This window comes from Poecilia latipinna, unplaced genomic scaffold, assembly GCF_001443285.1.
Source record: "Poecilia latipinna isolate Pla-1442-1.1 unplaced genomic scaffold, P_latipinna-1.0 Scaffold607, whole genome shotgun sequence".
NCBI classification, from domain to species: Eukaryota; Metazoa; Chordata; class Actinopteri; order Cyprinodontiformes; family Poeciliidae; genus Poecilia; species Poecilia latipinna.
The window spans coordinates 147135-164548 of record NW_015113223.1 but is presented as its reverse complement, the minus strand read 5'-3'; the positions used below and the strand labels follow the sequence as shown (position 1 = coordinate 164548).

The following is a 17414-nucleotide window of genomic DNA, read 5'->3' as shown; positions in this document are numbered from 1 at the left end:
GTTCTGATCACAAAATGGCAGGAAATGAACTCCCACTGGCGAGATCCTCATTGTATATCAGAGAAAAGAGTCCCGTTATTTGTCACACAATTTCAGAACCCTTCCGACAGCAAACGCGGGGAAGAGGTTACACAAAATAAAGGTCGCAAGCAAATGGAGAACGTTTGTTTTGGAAATATTGTATAAAATAGTTATATTATGGTGTATATTTGTTTAAATGTTTATGAAAAATATGTACAAATGTATCTGTTAAACGTGGCCCCTAAAGAAATGAGCTGCTGTGAACACTGTCAGGGTTATGTTTTATTCTGAAAATTTGAAAGCGGAAGTGTAGTATTTTACCAACTGAATAGTAATTCGACTCACTGTCGTTTGAGAAAGGGAAGAATAGAGGGCAGCTTGTAGTGAACAGCTGTAAAGGGTTCGGGGTAGTGTTTTTGAAATTATTTTGTTTATACAGCCTGCTTGTTTCCAAATAATTATCCTGGCGAAAGGTTGAACGGTGAAATGGAGGCGGACAGATCCGGCGGAGGACCAAACCCGAACTCCGGAGGCGGTGGCGGCGGAGGCAGTGGTACTAGCGGAGCGGGGCGCAACCCTAACGGGCCCAAAGCAGGACCGGGCCAGACGACATCGGGTGCCGGAGTCGGGCCAATGGCAGCGGCAGCCGGAGCCATCCCCGGGTCGTTCCTGCCTCGAGAGGCGCAGGACGGGGACTCGGGTATGACGCTTCCCGGGATCCTGCACTTCATCCAGTACGAGTGGGGACGCTTCCAGGCCGAGAAATACCGCTGGGAGGCTGAGAGGGACGAACTCAGGGTAATTTTATTTATTTACATAAAGCATGTGTTAGTTGGTTTTACACAAAAAACAGACTCAGGACGAAAAACAAGCAAATTAAACAAACAAGAAAACATCACAGCATTTTTAGCTTTGCTTTGTAGGTGTTCATGTGCCCTAAAATCAGTGTCAAAGAGACGGCATGCTAATGGGCTAACATATTGCACCGACAAGGATGCATTATTACTGTACGATAAAAGGAAGTGTACCACTTAATGTTCGCAATAAGGAAAACAGCTACCACTCTTCTCCATAAGCGAAACAAACAAGGTTTTCATCTCACATTAATTCATGCTGGTTAAATGTATGTTGGCAAACAAAAACAAGCCGTCAAAATCGACGTAAACAGTTCTCGTCTGATTGTCTTCTTCTTACTTTGATATCTTTTTTCAAAAACATGTCCTACCCACAGCTCTTTATATAGACTGTTTTTTGACATTCATGCGAAACTGAACCAAGAGGCCATTTTCTGATTTTTAAACACATTCTCATGTGGTTTCTCTGTTGTGGTTAGGAGGTCAGTGACATGCAGCTTTGAGGTGAAATCACTGCATTATTGAGTAATTCGTATTTGACTAAAAAGATTAAGAGAGAAAAAAAACAAACCCAAAACTTAATTGAAATGCAGAATAGTTTCGTGGTTTAAATATTGTCTTTTGAAGGCGAATATAGATATTGTGAGATTCCCAGTGCATTAAATGATGACCTTTGATTTTAAAAAAAAAGATCAGGTTATTGAAACTCTAAAAACAAGGATAATATGATCAAATGTGTTTTTGTATTTGAAACAGAAAAACAACACTCATCTCTAAAGCTACTGAGAATACAATATTGTAGCATGTTCATTATTACAGAAGTAATAATCGTTGGAATTCAAATGTACAGACTTAGGAAAATATTTTCAAACAGTACATATTTTATGTTTTTGTTGTCCTGTTCTATATATAGTAACGCAGCTAAAATTAGCTACTTAATTAGTTAGGCTATCTGCTTGGGAAGCCAGTCTGTAGTTAGCAGCTTAACAAACATGCTGCTTGTAGCTTACTATCTGTAGTTACCTTAATAAGGGTGACGTGTGGCACTCCACACAGTCTGTCTGTTTTGTATTTTTGTCCACAAGTAGAACAGTTTTAAGAGGTGGTATTTCTTTGCGTTTCATCCAGTTGCTGACCAGATGTATGTCAAAGCAGCTGAATTTGTCATTTAAGTTAAAGCAAAACACCAGGAGTCTTCATTCAGGCGTAGCGCTCACTGACATCTCACTAAAAGCATGTTAAGCTGTAGGATACCGGTTACCATCTCATGCCCGCTTCCCATCCACACCATTACAGTCTGATATTATTTATTTATTTTGTGACTGGACATATTTCCAGACGGTTGAAGTGTGATTGCGCTCTTTTTACTTATCACCAGAACACAACAACAAATTGGGTGTCCATAAAACCCGCAAAACCCCCGTCACTGACACTCTGACATTTCAGTTGAAGGACTTGGAGTTGTGGGAACAATGAGTTTTAAAACTATTTCTCTCTTATTCTTCAATACCAGTTAATTAGAAAATAATAGTTATTTGATGAATAGTGAAATACGATAGTTCAAGCTTTTTTCTTGGCAAAATGATTGATCAGAATGAGTTTTTTTGCAACAAAAGCTCCTTTCCACAGATGCTATTCCCTGATTCATAACAGTCCCGATGTACAGTAAAATGTATATCTGTGTGTGCGGTGGTGGCACTCAAAGTAAAGACCGCCCGCCCTTTGAACTAACACACAAATAAATGACTCACTGGTGCGGGGGAAAAATATTTTTTGTCGATATGCAATGATCTGCAGCCTACTAATGCGAGCGCAGGGCCTGCCTTTAGGTTGGACGTGTAGGCCTACGACTTTAAAGGTCATCGATCTGCGCGTGTAAAAGTGGCTTGGTGAACGTGTGAGTCAGTGGGAGAAAAATGCCCGTGAGCAAACCACGAGTCCCACGGTGATCCCAGTTGTTCAGATGCCAAGTTGCACAAGATAAATGTTTCTCTCCTGCATAGACGTAGGATTTTGCTTTAGTCTAAAAACTGCTCTTGTGAATAGTTGGAACAGCAACTGCTCTGCTTTATCTACTGTTTTATCTTACACATGCCTCTTGTCTTCTTTGGAGTGTTTCTGCAGACATTTAATTTCTTTTGCCGTGGTACTCCTCCACTCTGTTTGGCCCCCTGACTCAAACCTATGTAGTTTATAAATAGGAGCCCGATAAAATATGGATGAACAATAACAAACTGGCAGCGCTCGCTTCTTTTATGGGCACACGGAAGAGAAACCGAGAAGAGAAGTCAGAAACGGGTCACCGCCACGTCCAGCAGGCCATTATAACTGGGTTTGCATGTAAGTATTTTGGAGCACATGATCTGGCTTCACAGGTACAATTAGCACAGTGTCCTGAGCTGGAGGAGTGAAGGGGAACACTGCAGCGTGGTGCTGGAAAAAAATGACCTAGCTTACATTTTAACACCCACAGGCCTCTGGCTTTTGTTGCCAGCATGCTTGAAGAGCTCTCAACATGCCAGTTAGTTTGCCCGCTGGCTACATCCTGCACAATCAACAACATGCAGAACGCGTGTAAAGTATATTTAGCTTCGGTGATGTCTACACAAGACTGCTTGTGCACTTAATTTCAAGCTTTTATAATTGAATCACTAACATGTTCATAAAAATCAGGGGGCAACGAAAAAAAAAACAACAACAAAACTTCAATGTTGGACAGAGAGTTGACACTTTTTGTGTGCATGGTGGGAGACTTTGTTGCGTCTTTGTAGCATGGCGTGTCTCTGCAAGACTGCCACACGTGTTCCCTCTGTGAGCGTGTTGTTCGTCTAAGAGGCCACCTGTGGTGTCCTGTCTGCGCTGACAGGCCGACAATTGACGTCTTCCCCGCCTCTCTGAACCAGGTGGGACGTTTCGGGTCAAACGTAGGACAAGCAGCAGAAGGGTGGTTGTTTACCTTTGAGTCTTGGAATAGTTTTTTTGACAGGGGGGGAAAAGGAAAAAAAGGTTTCTGTCAAATCACAGCACTGCTGCGATACATTGTTAGCCATGCCACTTATGTGCAGACAGACTATTGGTTACCCACAAGGCATTACTTCCTGTTGACTGTGGGCTTTAGGGCCCCTGGGTACTGATCTCTAATTAATAGTTGCACTCTCTTAGCTTTGACACAAGCATGACATCTGTAGGCATTGCGATATTTCTAGCCATGCTTTCTTTCTTCTTGCATTTACTTTTTTCTGTTATTCAGTGCTGCAAAAAACGTATTTAGCTACACATTTTGTCATCTAAAAATATGATCCAAGAATACACCATAGCATTGCCCTTTGTTATACAGTTGCAGCTGCAAGTGACTTTTTGATAACTCTTCTTTGTTGAACAGTAGTTTGATTGAAGTCCTCATGTGACTAAAAATAATTTGACCTAAGTGCTTCCTGGCTGTTTGTTTAGGGTTGTTTTATTACTGGAAAGTTAACCTTTGCCCCAACCTCAAACTGTGTTTCTAGGATTGCCCATCTGTCTTCTCATCAGCCCCATTGGAGAGAAAAAAAATCCTCACAGAATGATGCTGCCATCTCCAAATCTCTTTTTACTTATCAGGTGACTCCTGGTTGCACTGGATTTTATTTAGGGGAATCAGATCAAAAGGGGGTGGATCCAAAATTCATGGCACACTTTTCAGTCTTGTATCTGTAAACTATTTGAAGACTGTGTATCATTACTGTTCCACTTTGCAAAGCGCACCAGTTTGTGTTGGTCTGTCTTCTAAAGTCTCAATAGAATACGTTGATGTTTTTAATGCATCTAAATATGAGAAAGTTCAAGTAGTAAAAATCGTTTCTCCAGAAACTGCCTGAGATTTAATCTTTGTACTTTGTGAGCCTGTTTGACTTTATTATGTTTAATCACCACACACTTGTTTTATTCCTTCCTAGTCTCATTTTTTAACTCAGCCTGGAGGTCCTACCTTTTAGGATTTATTTCCCAAGTGACTCTACGTAAACACACACTTTTTTCTCTACTCCAGCAGGCTCTGTCCCAGAAAATGTCTGTTGATCTACTTGTTTGCTTTTGGACCTTTTTCTTTTTATTATTATTTTTTTAAGAGCAATGAGAATGGCTAAGTCGATGGTCAGCAGGGACGGAAAGCTTGCCCTTTGACCCTTCTGTGTAGCTGGAGGACAAGGACTGACAGAACAGGTCAAACCTGTGTCGGCTCTCCAGGTGACGGTGTATTTTAGAAAAGTCAGCAGCAATGGGTCACACAGACGAAAACGCAGACAGAAGAAAGAGAGATCAGATGACATGACAGGTGCGCTCCCAGTAAAGTTCCCTTTGTGTTTGTTTTACTAAGATGACATCTGTACTGTAAGTCCAGTGTCACTAGCAAGGCCGTATCCTGTATACTGAGTTTTTATAAGCAAACACTTTAATAATACATTTTGTAAAATGAGAAGGGATGTTAATCTGCTGCTTCAAAACATTCGATAAATCATCTTTAGTAGCAGATCAATGAGTTGCTTTGTTTTGTGTTTGGTCCGATCAGCTCAGACACAAAGATTCTTGAACCTGCTCTTGTTGGCAAAAAGGTAGAAGTGATGGAAGTAAAAGAAAACCAGAAAGAAAACACCAATTCAGCTTTTCATTCAAAGCTTAGATGTGAATGTAAATACATTTTAGTACATTATTAAGCACATAGTGCATGTGCCTCTGACTTTATCACCTTGTTTTACCAGGAAGCTCTGATTGGTGATCAGCAGGTCAATACAGAAAAATCAGTTATTTATTTTTTTTTTATTTACTAAATGTCAAACATTTGGTATTTATACATCAACATTTGATTATTTTTATTTTTTTTTTATTGTGGTGCTTAAATTTGTGTTTAATAAAAATCAGATAAAGGTTTGAGGCATATCTTTTGATGCATAAAATAAGTAATCTAATAATTTCTTTATTTTCATGTTAAATTAAAATTTTACTCATCAAAGAACCTGAAGCACTCTTTTCTCTTATTATACTTTTAAAAAAATGAAAAAAAAAATCAAACTTGACATCTCAGGCATGAAACCAAAAGTTAGTGGCATCTTGATTGTTACATCTAGAATTTTTTTTAAACATTTGCATCACTCTGGGTATTTTAAAGTTTTATCTTTAAACTACAGCTAAACGTTTACATGTCTATACTTGTGATGTAGTGCTGTTTTGCTAACGTAATGAAATAAAAACGAACAAGGGCATAATGACGATCACCACTGCAGTGGGCAGCTACGCGGTTGAAGGTTGCGTCCTCCGGTGTGAAACAAGGAGCTCCGTGGTGTGATGCCTATCAGTGAATGAGGGCAGGTTGGGGCTTGTTTGTGTGCAAGTATGAGTAAAAAATGTGTGTCCTACTTTTTGTAGATGAAGGAGAAAGATTCCTGAGAGGCGAAAATGAGGAAATGCATTGTTGAATGGGATCATTTATAAGACAGGAACTTGACAGGCCCATATCTGTAGCTACTTGTCACAACAACAGTGTTTGGCATGGCTGCTGAGGGCGATTTAAACCCGGCCTGGGATAATGTGGTGTGTGTGTGTGCCTTAACCTCCCCTCTTTTTGTGTTTTTGTTTTGTTTTTTCTGTTAGTTAATATACCGACGATGGGTTTGAGCAGAACTATTTTTAACACATTTCTGTCTACTTTTCTGATGTTTGCACCTTCATAATCATGCCAGGACCCAGTCGAGCAGAACCTTAACTTGCATTTTAGTGCACTGTGAAAATCTAACGATGTGGCAGACATGACCAGTTTGCTTCTACCATTGCAAAACCGAACATTGGATATGCTCTTAACTGCAACCAAACATTATAAACCCACATAAATACTGTAAATATGTTCTCGCATCGTTGTCCATTCATGGTAAAACAGTTTCTTGCACAGACCCATCTGCTGTTCCGAGATTAGTTCAAATCTAAACCACACAAGCAAACATATCTCTGTTTTAGAGATTATACCTTCAGTATTCACGTCTGAACTTTTTTTTTTCTCATCTCCAAAGCCCTTCGATTAGTCTATGAAACGACATTGCATTAATCAGGATTACTCAGCAGCAGCGAGGTTTACTTGGCAGATTATCTCGTGTTCCTCCTTAATCATGACACAGCCGTCTGCGTTGGTGTGAGCCCTCCTCGTAGATCTACATCTACTGTCTGGAGCAGGCCGAGCTTCTGCCCCATGAGGCGCCGGTTTTTAGAATGTTCTAGTTTTACAGAACCGAGTGTAGGAGGAGCCTCACAGACACAGACTGGGGCGAGTGGGGGAGAAATGGGCTGTAAAATAAGCTCTAGTTATGCTCTGATGCGACTTGGTATGGAAAGTTTCAGGGAGGAAATTTGCAATGCTCTTGCATAGCCTCTTGCTTGGATATGCTTAGTTAAAGTGGAACTGAGTTAGAGCTTTTTAACCTACTTGTAGTTGGAATCACACAAGATTCGAGAAGTCTGATGTGATTCAGTGAACTCTGACCATGCACCTGCTCTAATCCTATCACGATTTTGTCCAGATTCCTTTAAAAAAAAAAAACAACAACAAAAAAAACAACTTCTTATCATTTTTCCTTCACAAATCTCCTTGTTTTGATAAATGGCCAGAATGGGCTGTGAAAAGAAAAGCCTTTCCTCAAGTTGGGAGTCCTATCAGCACCGAGGAAGGAAACGGACACAGGAAATGAGAAAGGAAGGATGTGTCTTACAAGAGAGCGTTTGAATTCAGCTGGACTGTTTCTTGTTTTTACTCGTCTGCATCTGCGCACTCAGGCCTTCGCCAGCAGTGGTTTAAAATTAAGAGTCTTTTGACTTATGGCTCTGGATTTCAAGAAGTTGTGTTTTAAGTGCTTACCACATCAAGACTTCCTTCTTCTTCCTACTTCCCTCCCCTGCTCATGATGGCGCTCATGTTTGTTTTCCAGAATGTGTTCTGTGTTGTTTATTGCCATATTTCTGTGTGTCAGGCTCAGGTGGCATTCCTGCAGGGGGAAAGGAAAGGCCAGGAGAACATGAAACAAGACCTAGTGAGGCGGATCAAAATGTTGGAGTATGCCCTCAAACAAGAAAGGTGAAGTACAAGACAGTAAAGTGATCTTTTTGTCCTCAGTAACCTTTACCAAAGCTTTTACATCCTGTAGATGTTGTGATCTAGTTAGGATGGATGTTTGTCTCCTTTAACGTTGATCTTGTGGGGTTTCTTTTTTTTTTTGCTTCCAGGGCTAAGCACCAGAAGCTGAAATCTGGAAACGACCAGAGTCCTGGAGACAAGAAGCCTGAGATGGAGGCAGATCAGCGTATGTTTTAATTTTTTTTTTAAATCCAGTTAGTTATGTGGATATATTACATGATCTACGTTGTGCTTTCATTTCCTTAGTTCCCAACGGACCAGCTGAGACCGACTCCGAGCCACCCAATCAAATGTCATGGAAAGAGGGTCGTCAACTACTACGCAAGTACGCCGCGCTTTTCACGTCGATGATTCAAGAACCTTTTTTTTTTTTCCAGGAACCGTCCTGAGAGTTTTGCCCCTGTAACGCAGGTACCTGGAGGAAGTCGGCTATTCAGACACCATCTTAGACATGCGCTCCAAACGTGTGCGCTCCCTGCTGGGGCGGAGCAGCCCGGAGGCCAACGGGCCCCCGTCGAGTGATGGCTGTCCGGAACCAGAACCCCGAGCGGCTGGAAACTCGTTGTTGGTCAGACAAATAGAAGAACAAATTAAAAAGTGAGACATTTTTACTGCTGCAACTTGGCGATCACAGTAGTGAGGTACTGAGAGTCCTAACCATGGCTTTGGATGGCTCATACAAAAGAGGTCAAAGCAGTATTTAAAATAAAGTTACAATAAAATACATTAACCTAGACAAAATCAAATCTGGCTTACTCATCATATCGCTGTTTTCTTAAGTTGTAGCTTAAAAAGTATCAAAAATATTCATTTTGTTTGAAATGAGTCTTAATATTCCTTATCTGATATCGGATATGGATCCTGTTGAAGGCATTTTGAAATTATGGTGACTAATATGCATACTAAAATATGCAGGATTGAAAGTCTGAAAAATATAATGTAAACTTTTTATTTTAGCAGGAAAGAAGGAAAGTCGAGTATGAAAAATGTTAGATTTTTCCAGACTTTTTTCTTTCTTTCATTGATTAGTTTTCTTAAAACTATCCCAGCTCTTGGCTAATAATGCTTTATAAATGCAGTGATTTTATATTGATTTATATTAAAGTGAAAACTGTAATTTAACATTTGACCTGTCAGTTTTGTTGGTTTTGATTTACTGGCTAAAATTAGCACTCATTCAGAAATATTAAAGGGGGCATTTATTATTTATCCACAGGGTTTAAAATACCAAAAAAAAAAAGAAAAGTAAGGAATTTTTATAAAAATAGAAATAAACATACTGAAGTTCTGCTTTTGGTAAAGGCACAGTGTATTATATTCTTCAAGTTATATTTAGATGTAGAGCTAATGTTTGACCAGACCCCCAAAAAATGTACATTTGTGTAAAGAGCAAGTAGCCAAAAATGAGTTGAGACACACTACAGAGTAGATGGAAAAAATGTTTTAATTCCATTATTTTGCATGGAAACTTGAGGGTCAGGATGGATTTCCTTTGAATTGCGACGTAAAATGAAGCAAACGTAGAGAACCACTAAGAGACCAACATAAGGACCTGAAAGAAAAAATATAAATATAAACTAATAGCGACATTAAAAATGCCGCGTAAACTCCAAATAAAATTGTTTTCACATAATTGTTTTATCTTTTCACAGTGTTGAGCTGTGTGAAAATGTTGCTCTCTGTACGTTTTAACAGGAACGCAGGCAAAGAAAGCTCCAAGGAGAGCGTCGGCAGCTCGGTGCTCGATAAGATCCCCTTCCTTCCCGGCTGCGAGGACGACGACGAAGAAGACAGTGACGAGGAAGACGACTTCCAAGGCATGACCACCGACTGCATCGACGGTCCGCGCAAAATCAAAAAGCCCCGTGTAAAGGTGAGCTCAGTGAGTTGAGCCTGATGAGTTGTCACAAACGACAAGCTGCTCGTCACGCCAACCGTATCTCTATTTGTTTTTTACTTTTTTTCTGCTGTCCAGATAACTTCAGAGCCCATGACTACAGATCTGGACCCGGAGGACGAGGAGGATGAGGACGACTCAGAAGACGCCCTGAATGAATTTGACTTTCTGGGCTCGGGGGAGGATGGGGAGGGGGCGGGAGAGGCCCGGATCTCGGGCGATGGACGGGAGATAGGTACGCCGCTACAGTAGTTGTCAGCACTGCCAGGATCACTGCCGACTGTCTTCTCTGCCTCCACTCGCTCACCTTTTTACCTCTTACGTCCTGTTGTGTCTTGGCATCTTTTCTCGTCAATAAAAACAGACCTCTTTTTTCCCAACCGCCTGTCTCTCTGTCCTGTTTCACGATCTCTAGATCTGTGTGGCTGTCATCTTTGTCTTGTATATTGTGCAGCTTGAAAAGGTGATCACGCATGCTGCCTTCACTGGTCATGTGCTCACATTTCATTCCTTGAAACCATAAGTACACCATGTAGATGTTTCACCCATGAAAGTGGATGTAAAGTAGATTGAGGGTCTTATATGTATATTTAAGGTATGTAGTGTGTCTTCTTTTTTTTCCCGCTTTTCTTCTCCTTCCATTCGTTTCATCCGCTGGCCTCTCCGTCATTTCTCCGCCTCTCGGAACTGACTGGATGTTTTCTCTCTCCCTCTTCTCGCCGGGTTCAGAAAACCGCAGGAACAAGCTGCAAGGCATGATGTCGGACTTCCCACCCAAACCATCTCCGCCCCCGTCTGTATCGGGACAGGCTCGCTCCGGGGAAGGTGAGGGTTTTTTTTCTAATATGCTCATCAAAAAGAAGAAGAAAAAAATCCACACCTGAGTTATTTCACCAGTGTACTCCCACACACACACGGTTGTAGCTTGGACACTGAAATTCAAGCTTAATTTGCTCAGTTTTAAAGCTTGTGTTAGAAGACTACGCCTACACCTGTAAATGTTATCTTTGGTACACTGTGTGGGAGTAATGCACCCAGAATAAAAGAGCACAGCTTTCTAAAGTTCTTCGCTGTGGAGAACTTGCAGCATGTTTTTTTTTTTTAAAACAATGACGGGGGTAACATGCTTTTCCCCATTCGACCTGCAGGTGGTGCCCTTGGATTCTCCTCTGACGTCTTCATCATGGACGCCGTTGGAGGAGGCGACATGAACCTGGGTGAACTGGCGGATCTCACCGTCGCCAACGACAATGAACTCTCCATTGATGTAAATACACATCCCACCTGGTCGACCCTCGGTTCAGCACATAACTCGATAATAAGGCGGTGCCTCACTTTTATTCTGCGCCCCACCAGATGCAGGACAACAGAGAGGAGTTCAAGAAGACCTGGAATCCTCGCTTCACGCTGCGCAGCCACTTTGACGCCATCCGGGCGTTGACGTTCCACCCCAGCCAAGCTGTGCTGCTCACGGCGTCTGAGGACGGCACGCTAAAGCTGTGGAACCTCAACAAGGCCATGCACTCAAAAAAGTAAGAGAAGGAAATGCAGTGACTTGCAAAGGGCTGCACTTTACTGTGTTTCTACGAGCTTTGTCGTGCTACATTGAGATTTTAAGAGATGTACCAAGAAAATGTGATGCATATTTATAAAGTGGAATATGAAGCAATTTGTTTTTCCATAAATGAAAGTTTGAATTATTTAGCTTTGTTTATTTAGCTCTTCTATAAAATCAGATTTGCTTAGTGCACGAGTAGCAGCTCCTCCAGAGTTCCCCTGGACGTCTTCGCTCTATTACTGATAACGCTCTGTGGCTGGATTTACACTGGGATCAGGTTACACACAGGTGTTGGTTTATTTCTGAAGGCAGATTATTAATTTACTCAGGAGAATTAGACTTAAAGACCCAAATTTCTTTTTCCACATTGTTTGCAAAAACGTTTGAGCACCATTTACCATCAATTATACGTTCCTGTGATCTGTCACGTAGAATCACTGAAGTTTGAGGTTGTAGTATGACAAAATGTGAATAGGTTCAATATGTATAAATACTTTCTCAAGACGCCACAGGGGGGGAAAAAAGCAGAGACTTTGAGGTATAAAGCACGTATAACAAGTTGTGTCCCTCTACAGGAACGCAGCTTTGGACGTTGAGCCCATCTACACCTTCAGGGCACACAGGTGAGTTCAGTATCTGACGTGCAAAAATGAGTAGCACTGTTTTTCCCCTGAAAACAAGCCACTGCCATCTGTCTGTGTTTTCGTAGCGGAGCGGTGCTGTCGCTGACCATGAGTGAGGACGGAGAGACCTGCTACAGCGGCGGTCTGGACGGAAGCGTCAGATGTTGGAAGATGCCCGACCTCAACGTAGACCCTTACGATAACTACGGTGAGACGTCGCGGTTTGCTCAGCTTCATGGGACTCCGTTGGCCAATAAAGCACATCCAGGGCTCCCTACGCTGTGTTTTGATTTTTCACATCTGCATAAGCAGGGTGAAAAACGGAACGTGAATCTGAAATGCAGTGTTGAGTTTCGAGGCTTTATTGCTTAACCCATCATCTGTATTGTGCACAAAAGGTCAGAATGTTATAAAAGCTGCAAGAATTTTGAGCATTTTGAAATTAGAAGTTTGTACGTTAATAGAGATATTTAAAAATTAGGGAGCAAATTAAATTAAAAGGAATTGTCTTAGAGACTACAAACTGCTTTTTTTGTAAGTAGCAAAAACCTGCCACCTGCTGTCCATTTAGGAGAATGAAGCGTTAGTGTGAACTACATTGTTTTTCACGTTGTATATAAATTATGGGCTGACCAGCAGTCTGTGGCTGAAGCATAAAGTCCCAACGCTGTGAAGGAGAGAAGGCTCACAGAAATTTTATTTTTGGAAAGTTGTTAAATAAAAATAAAACAGATAACTTTTCAACTTCTATAATTGACTGTGGATTATTATTTTTAAGATTAATTAACAAAACTAAATCTAGGGAGAAAAAAAATCTTCATGTTGAATTTCATTTAGTTATTCTTTGCTGCCTCATGCACTATTTTACACATGCATCCAACATCTACCCTGTTTACGCTCACCTTTCAAAAATGACCTAAAACATAGTTTACGAAATCTTAAAATTTGCCACTATCCTCACGTCAAGTATGCGTTTTACGTCTTAATAAGCTGCGGCTCTCCCTTCAGATCCTGGCATTCAGAGCAGCGTGCTGGACGGCCACGAGGACAGCGTTTGGGGTCTGACGTATTCGTCGGTTCACCATCGTCTCGCTTCCTGCTCGGCTGACGGCACGATTCGCCTCTGGGACCCTCAGAACTCGTCTCCCTGCATGTCCGTCTTCAACAAGGAGAGAGGTAGAGATCGGCTTATGGAGGCTGAAGAGAGTCGAAGAGAGTCGAGCAACGTAAAAAAGCAGCAAACTGCTTTTATTTTTAAAGCACGTAACAAGTAACGTTAACGGGTAACCATAAATGGTGTTGTTGTGGGTTTGTTTTCTGCCACAAGACGAGGGGAAGTAGAATGGGTTTAGCTGACAAAGCAACAACAAAACATTGCAAAATTGTTTCTTAAAGGAGCAGAAAACTACTGATTTGTTCTAAAAAGTAGCATTCCTGGAGGTTTGTTATGATGTCTTGCCATATTTTATTTGTAAATTAAAATATCACCAAAAGGTTTATTTTTCAATTTATTTCATTTCAAAAGTGTAAAGTAGTATATTTTGAAAACGTATTACACTGTGGGCTCTGTTTCAGGTTTTCCTTAATCTCAATCTGGATGGATAAGGCTTACTGCAAGAGAAAAACCCACATTTTGTTTCTCAGAAAACCAGCACTGTTTCCTGTGTACTTTTTCATTCCTCTTAATTTCCCCACGGTGTATTTTTTGTGTGGTTTTATTTTTTTGAAAATATCGTCTTACCTGTATTTTCAGAGCACGGAACCCCGACTTCTGTGGCCTTTGTGACCACTGACCCCAACCAGGTGGTGGTGTCGTTCGACAGCGGAGAGACGCTGCTCTACGACCTCAACACGGAGCAGAGCGTCACCGCGCTAGAGACGCAAACGAAAGACGGTACGCTCGGAGGATCTGTATCCCTAACTTGTCACCATAAGCAACCTTTTCCTGCTGCCTCAAGAACAAACAATTAGCTAAATACCATTTGAACGTAACGTTTTCCTTGCAGGCAGTGAACTAATCAATCGCGTCGTCAGTCACCCGAATGAACCCGTTTCCATTACTGCACACGAGAATCGCACCATCCGCTTCATGGACAACAAGACTGGTACCTGCTTGATATCTTCTGTCGTTGCTCCCTGAGTACAACCTAAATCTTCTGGAGACGAAGATTAATCCCAGTTTGCTGATGTGTTTGTGCAGGTAAAGTTGTCCACTCCATGGTGGCTCACTTGGATGCTGTCACATGCCTCACTACGGACCCTAAAGGCACTTACCTCATCTCTGGAAGTAAGTATTGTCCAGCTTGACTTATCGAGATCTTGACTGAAGAAACAACGCTCAAGATCGTTTTTAATTACCAGCCCATTTTATCACTGACAACCAGTTATTATTCCCACTCAAAGTGTCTTTAACGATGATTTAAAATGAAGGTAACGAGATGGATTATTTTATTTCCTCTGGGGAAATAAAATAATCGGCGTTGCATGAAACAATAGCGAGACCTGAACACACATCCCCACCTTTCACCTGCCCTTTACCTCTCGCAGGCCACGACTGCTCGGTGCGTCTGTGGATGCTGGACAACAGGACGTGCGTGCAGGAAATCACCGCCCACAGGAAGAAGCACGACGAGGCCATTCACGACGTGGCCTTCCACCCGTCCCAGCCCTTCATCGCCAGCGCTGGCGCAGACGCACTCGCCAAGATTTTTGTGTGAATCCACTGTTGCCATTTTGGTAAGATGGAAGATGTCAATATACCAGTAAAGCAACAAAGCTGCTGTATATCATGTATATTTTCCAAAATGTTTACAAAGAAAGCTGGAGAAGATCTCGCGATCCAGATTTGGGGCTGCTTAGCTTTGGTGTAGCTTTGATAGACATAAAAAAAAAAATCACTAGAAACCCACCACACTTTATGAAAAGCTTTATTGCTTTATTTAAATCTATATTGATTTAAATAATGCATATAAATAGTGGCAAAGATTTTTCGTGTGGAAAAAAATCTGATATTTGTAAGATTTTTAACATTATTTCATCTCTTTTTTTTGTTGAGGATTTATAACTGTTGACATAACATATGTACTAAAACATTTTTCAGATTACATTCAATATGAGGTTAAGGTTGAGAATGTCTAATTTTATGTATTTATGTCAGGATTCAGAAACTAAAGCTTCGTTTTAAAGAGCCCTCTTCTTCAGTTGTGAATGTTAGAGGGTTTTTACAGGGTACGCTTTATAATTAATGTCCTCAAAATTCCTAAATATTACTTACTAAAACGTTCAAAAGCTCCGATTTTACTCTAAGCTACAAATTATTGAATAATAGTTCTTACAGGTCACCTTTTCTTGCTTGTTTTGCTGTTCAGAAACCAAAAATGACTGAGAGCCATGTTATCTGCAAGTTCCACTGTTTATGTGAATTAGATCCATGCAGATGCAGTTCGGGGGGGAAGCAAATGGCCGTAAAGAGGCGGCAGATAACAGCTGGGAGGCACAAAGGGATCCAACAAAGTAACATTATGTAATCCAGCAGCCACTTTACTTTAGCAGACATGAGCTGAGTTACTGCAGAAACTGTTGGCAACACTTCATTTACTTCTAAGACTTTCAGCAAGGTTTGCATGTTGTAGAAAAGCCTCTGTGATCTCCTTGTGGTACGCATGAGGAGAGAGTTAGTCACCCAGCAGGATGTTGTAAAGTTGTTGTTGTTGCCACAGAAACAATGGCAAGATTGTTTGCCTGCACTTACGGCACCTTTCAGCTCTTGATGCAGATTTACGATGGCTTTCGTTTCTCTGTGCACCATCAAAACTGCTTGCATACAGGCGCAGCTCGACAAATTAAAGTATCGTCACCTGTAATTAACTTTTTATAAACACAGTTCAAAAAGAAAAACATATTTTATAGATTCCTTACACAGAAAACGTATTTAAAATATATACATTGATATATATATATATATATATATATATATATATATATATATATATATATATATATATATATATATATATTTTTTTTTTTGTGGCTTAATTACTGGTGGCAAACTTTTGCACATCTGTTCTTCTTTAAATCGGAAAGTTATTGATCAAGTTATGCTTTTCATCTTAGTGAATTGGTTTACTTGCTCTGGTTGGGTTTAAAATAATTTGACTAATCACAAGTACAAAGCTGCTGCTGCATTTAAAAACCAGATTTAAGCCAATAATTGGCATTAGTCAATTATTGGCCACTTACGCAGGTATTGTTAATTGCCAATTCCAGCATGAAAATGAAATCAGCCTCTCCTCCAAGCAAGAAGTGCTCTGAAATTTCATTTTAACTGGGCGTTGTTTGGATCACGCTTTTTCCTTCCACTTAATTTACGAGAAATGTGCTTGGAACCGTCCTCCTTTGAACAGACAGCTTGTTTAGCGGCTTCCTTATTCTGCAGAATGTCAGTGACTACTTTTATTGTTTTCGATCAGTCAATAAAGTTTATTTGTTTAGCAATAAATGAATGGAAGGTTGGACATTGGCATGTAATTCTGCAGTAGTGTTTTGTCCAGATTGTTCTTTTTGTTTACCTCGGTTGTGTTTTGCTGTTATTAAAGCAGCAGTTATCAAAACACCTGATGAGGAGGGATGAGTTTACGATTTGAATCAGATCAGATACAACGACAGGCAGGATTTGTGGGTATATTTATATCTGTACAACTGGCAGAATTGCTTAATTGACTTATAATTTCTTCTAAGCTTTTATAGTTGAGTAGTTGAAATTGAGTCAGTTTTTTTTTCTTTTGTATTTGTTGTGTTTTGGGCACAGGATTGATCTTAATCTGACAAACTGATTGTTAGGATTTTATGATAAGTAACTCATAGTCATTCAGTTTCACAGAGGAAAGCGATACATAATTATGTGTTTTGTGAATTTTCACTTTTTGCACTGGATTGCTGAAATAAACTTTAGTTTGCTAAAAAGCATCCGTATGCTCCAAGTATGAAAACTGTTGGCATTGAAAAAATGTTTCTGAAAATGTGTCTTTGCTCTTTGTGTTTTGTGATCCCTAATCCCGTCTTTCTTTTTCTGTGTCTTCAGCGTCCTGAAACCGCAACTGGGCAAAAAGATGCTGAAGATGACAGCGGACGAATTTCTCTCTCTCTTTTCTTCTCTCTTTCTCTCTCTCTTTTCTTCTCTCTTTCTCTTTTCTTCTCTCTTTCTCTCTCTATCACACACACGTAAACACATCCAACTGTCCTGCAGCCCACTGGCTGGGTCATCACCACAGGACATCAACCCCCCGCCCCCCGCCCCCCGCGCCCCCCC

The 17414-nt window shown here is 40.8% G+C and overlaps 1 protein-coding gene across 1 annotated transcript; it reads left to right on the top strand.

Annotated features, from left to right (window-relative positions):
- Positions 1-342: 342 nt before the first annotated feature.
- Positions 343-17206, top strand: strn4 (striatin, calmodulin binding protein 4). The gene is made up of 18 exons (XM_015042902.1): positions 343-819; positions 7865-7968; positions 8118-8194; positions 8275-8353; positions 8440-8625; positions 9724-9901; positions 10004-10160; positions 10655-10750; positions 11074-11192; positions 11282-11457; positions 12059-12106; positions 12193-12314; positions 13115-13282; positions 13860-14000; positions 14113-14211; positions 14307-14393; positions 14654-14842; positions 17187-17206. The coding sequence occupies exons 1-17, from the start codon at positions 508-510 to the stop codon at positions 14821-14823; spliced, it is 2319 nt and encodes a 772-aa protein (XP_014898388.1). The 5' UTR covers positions 343-507; the 3' UTR covers positions 14824-14842; positions 17187-17206.
- The last annotated feature ends 208 nt before the right edge of the window (positions 17207-17414 follow it).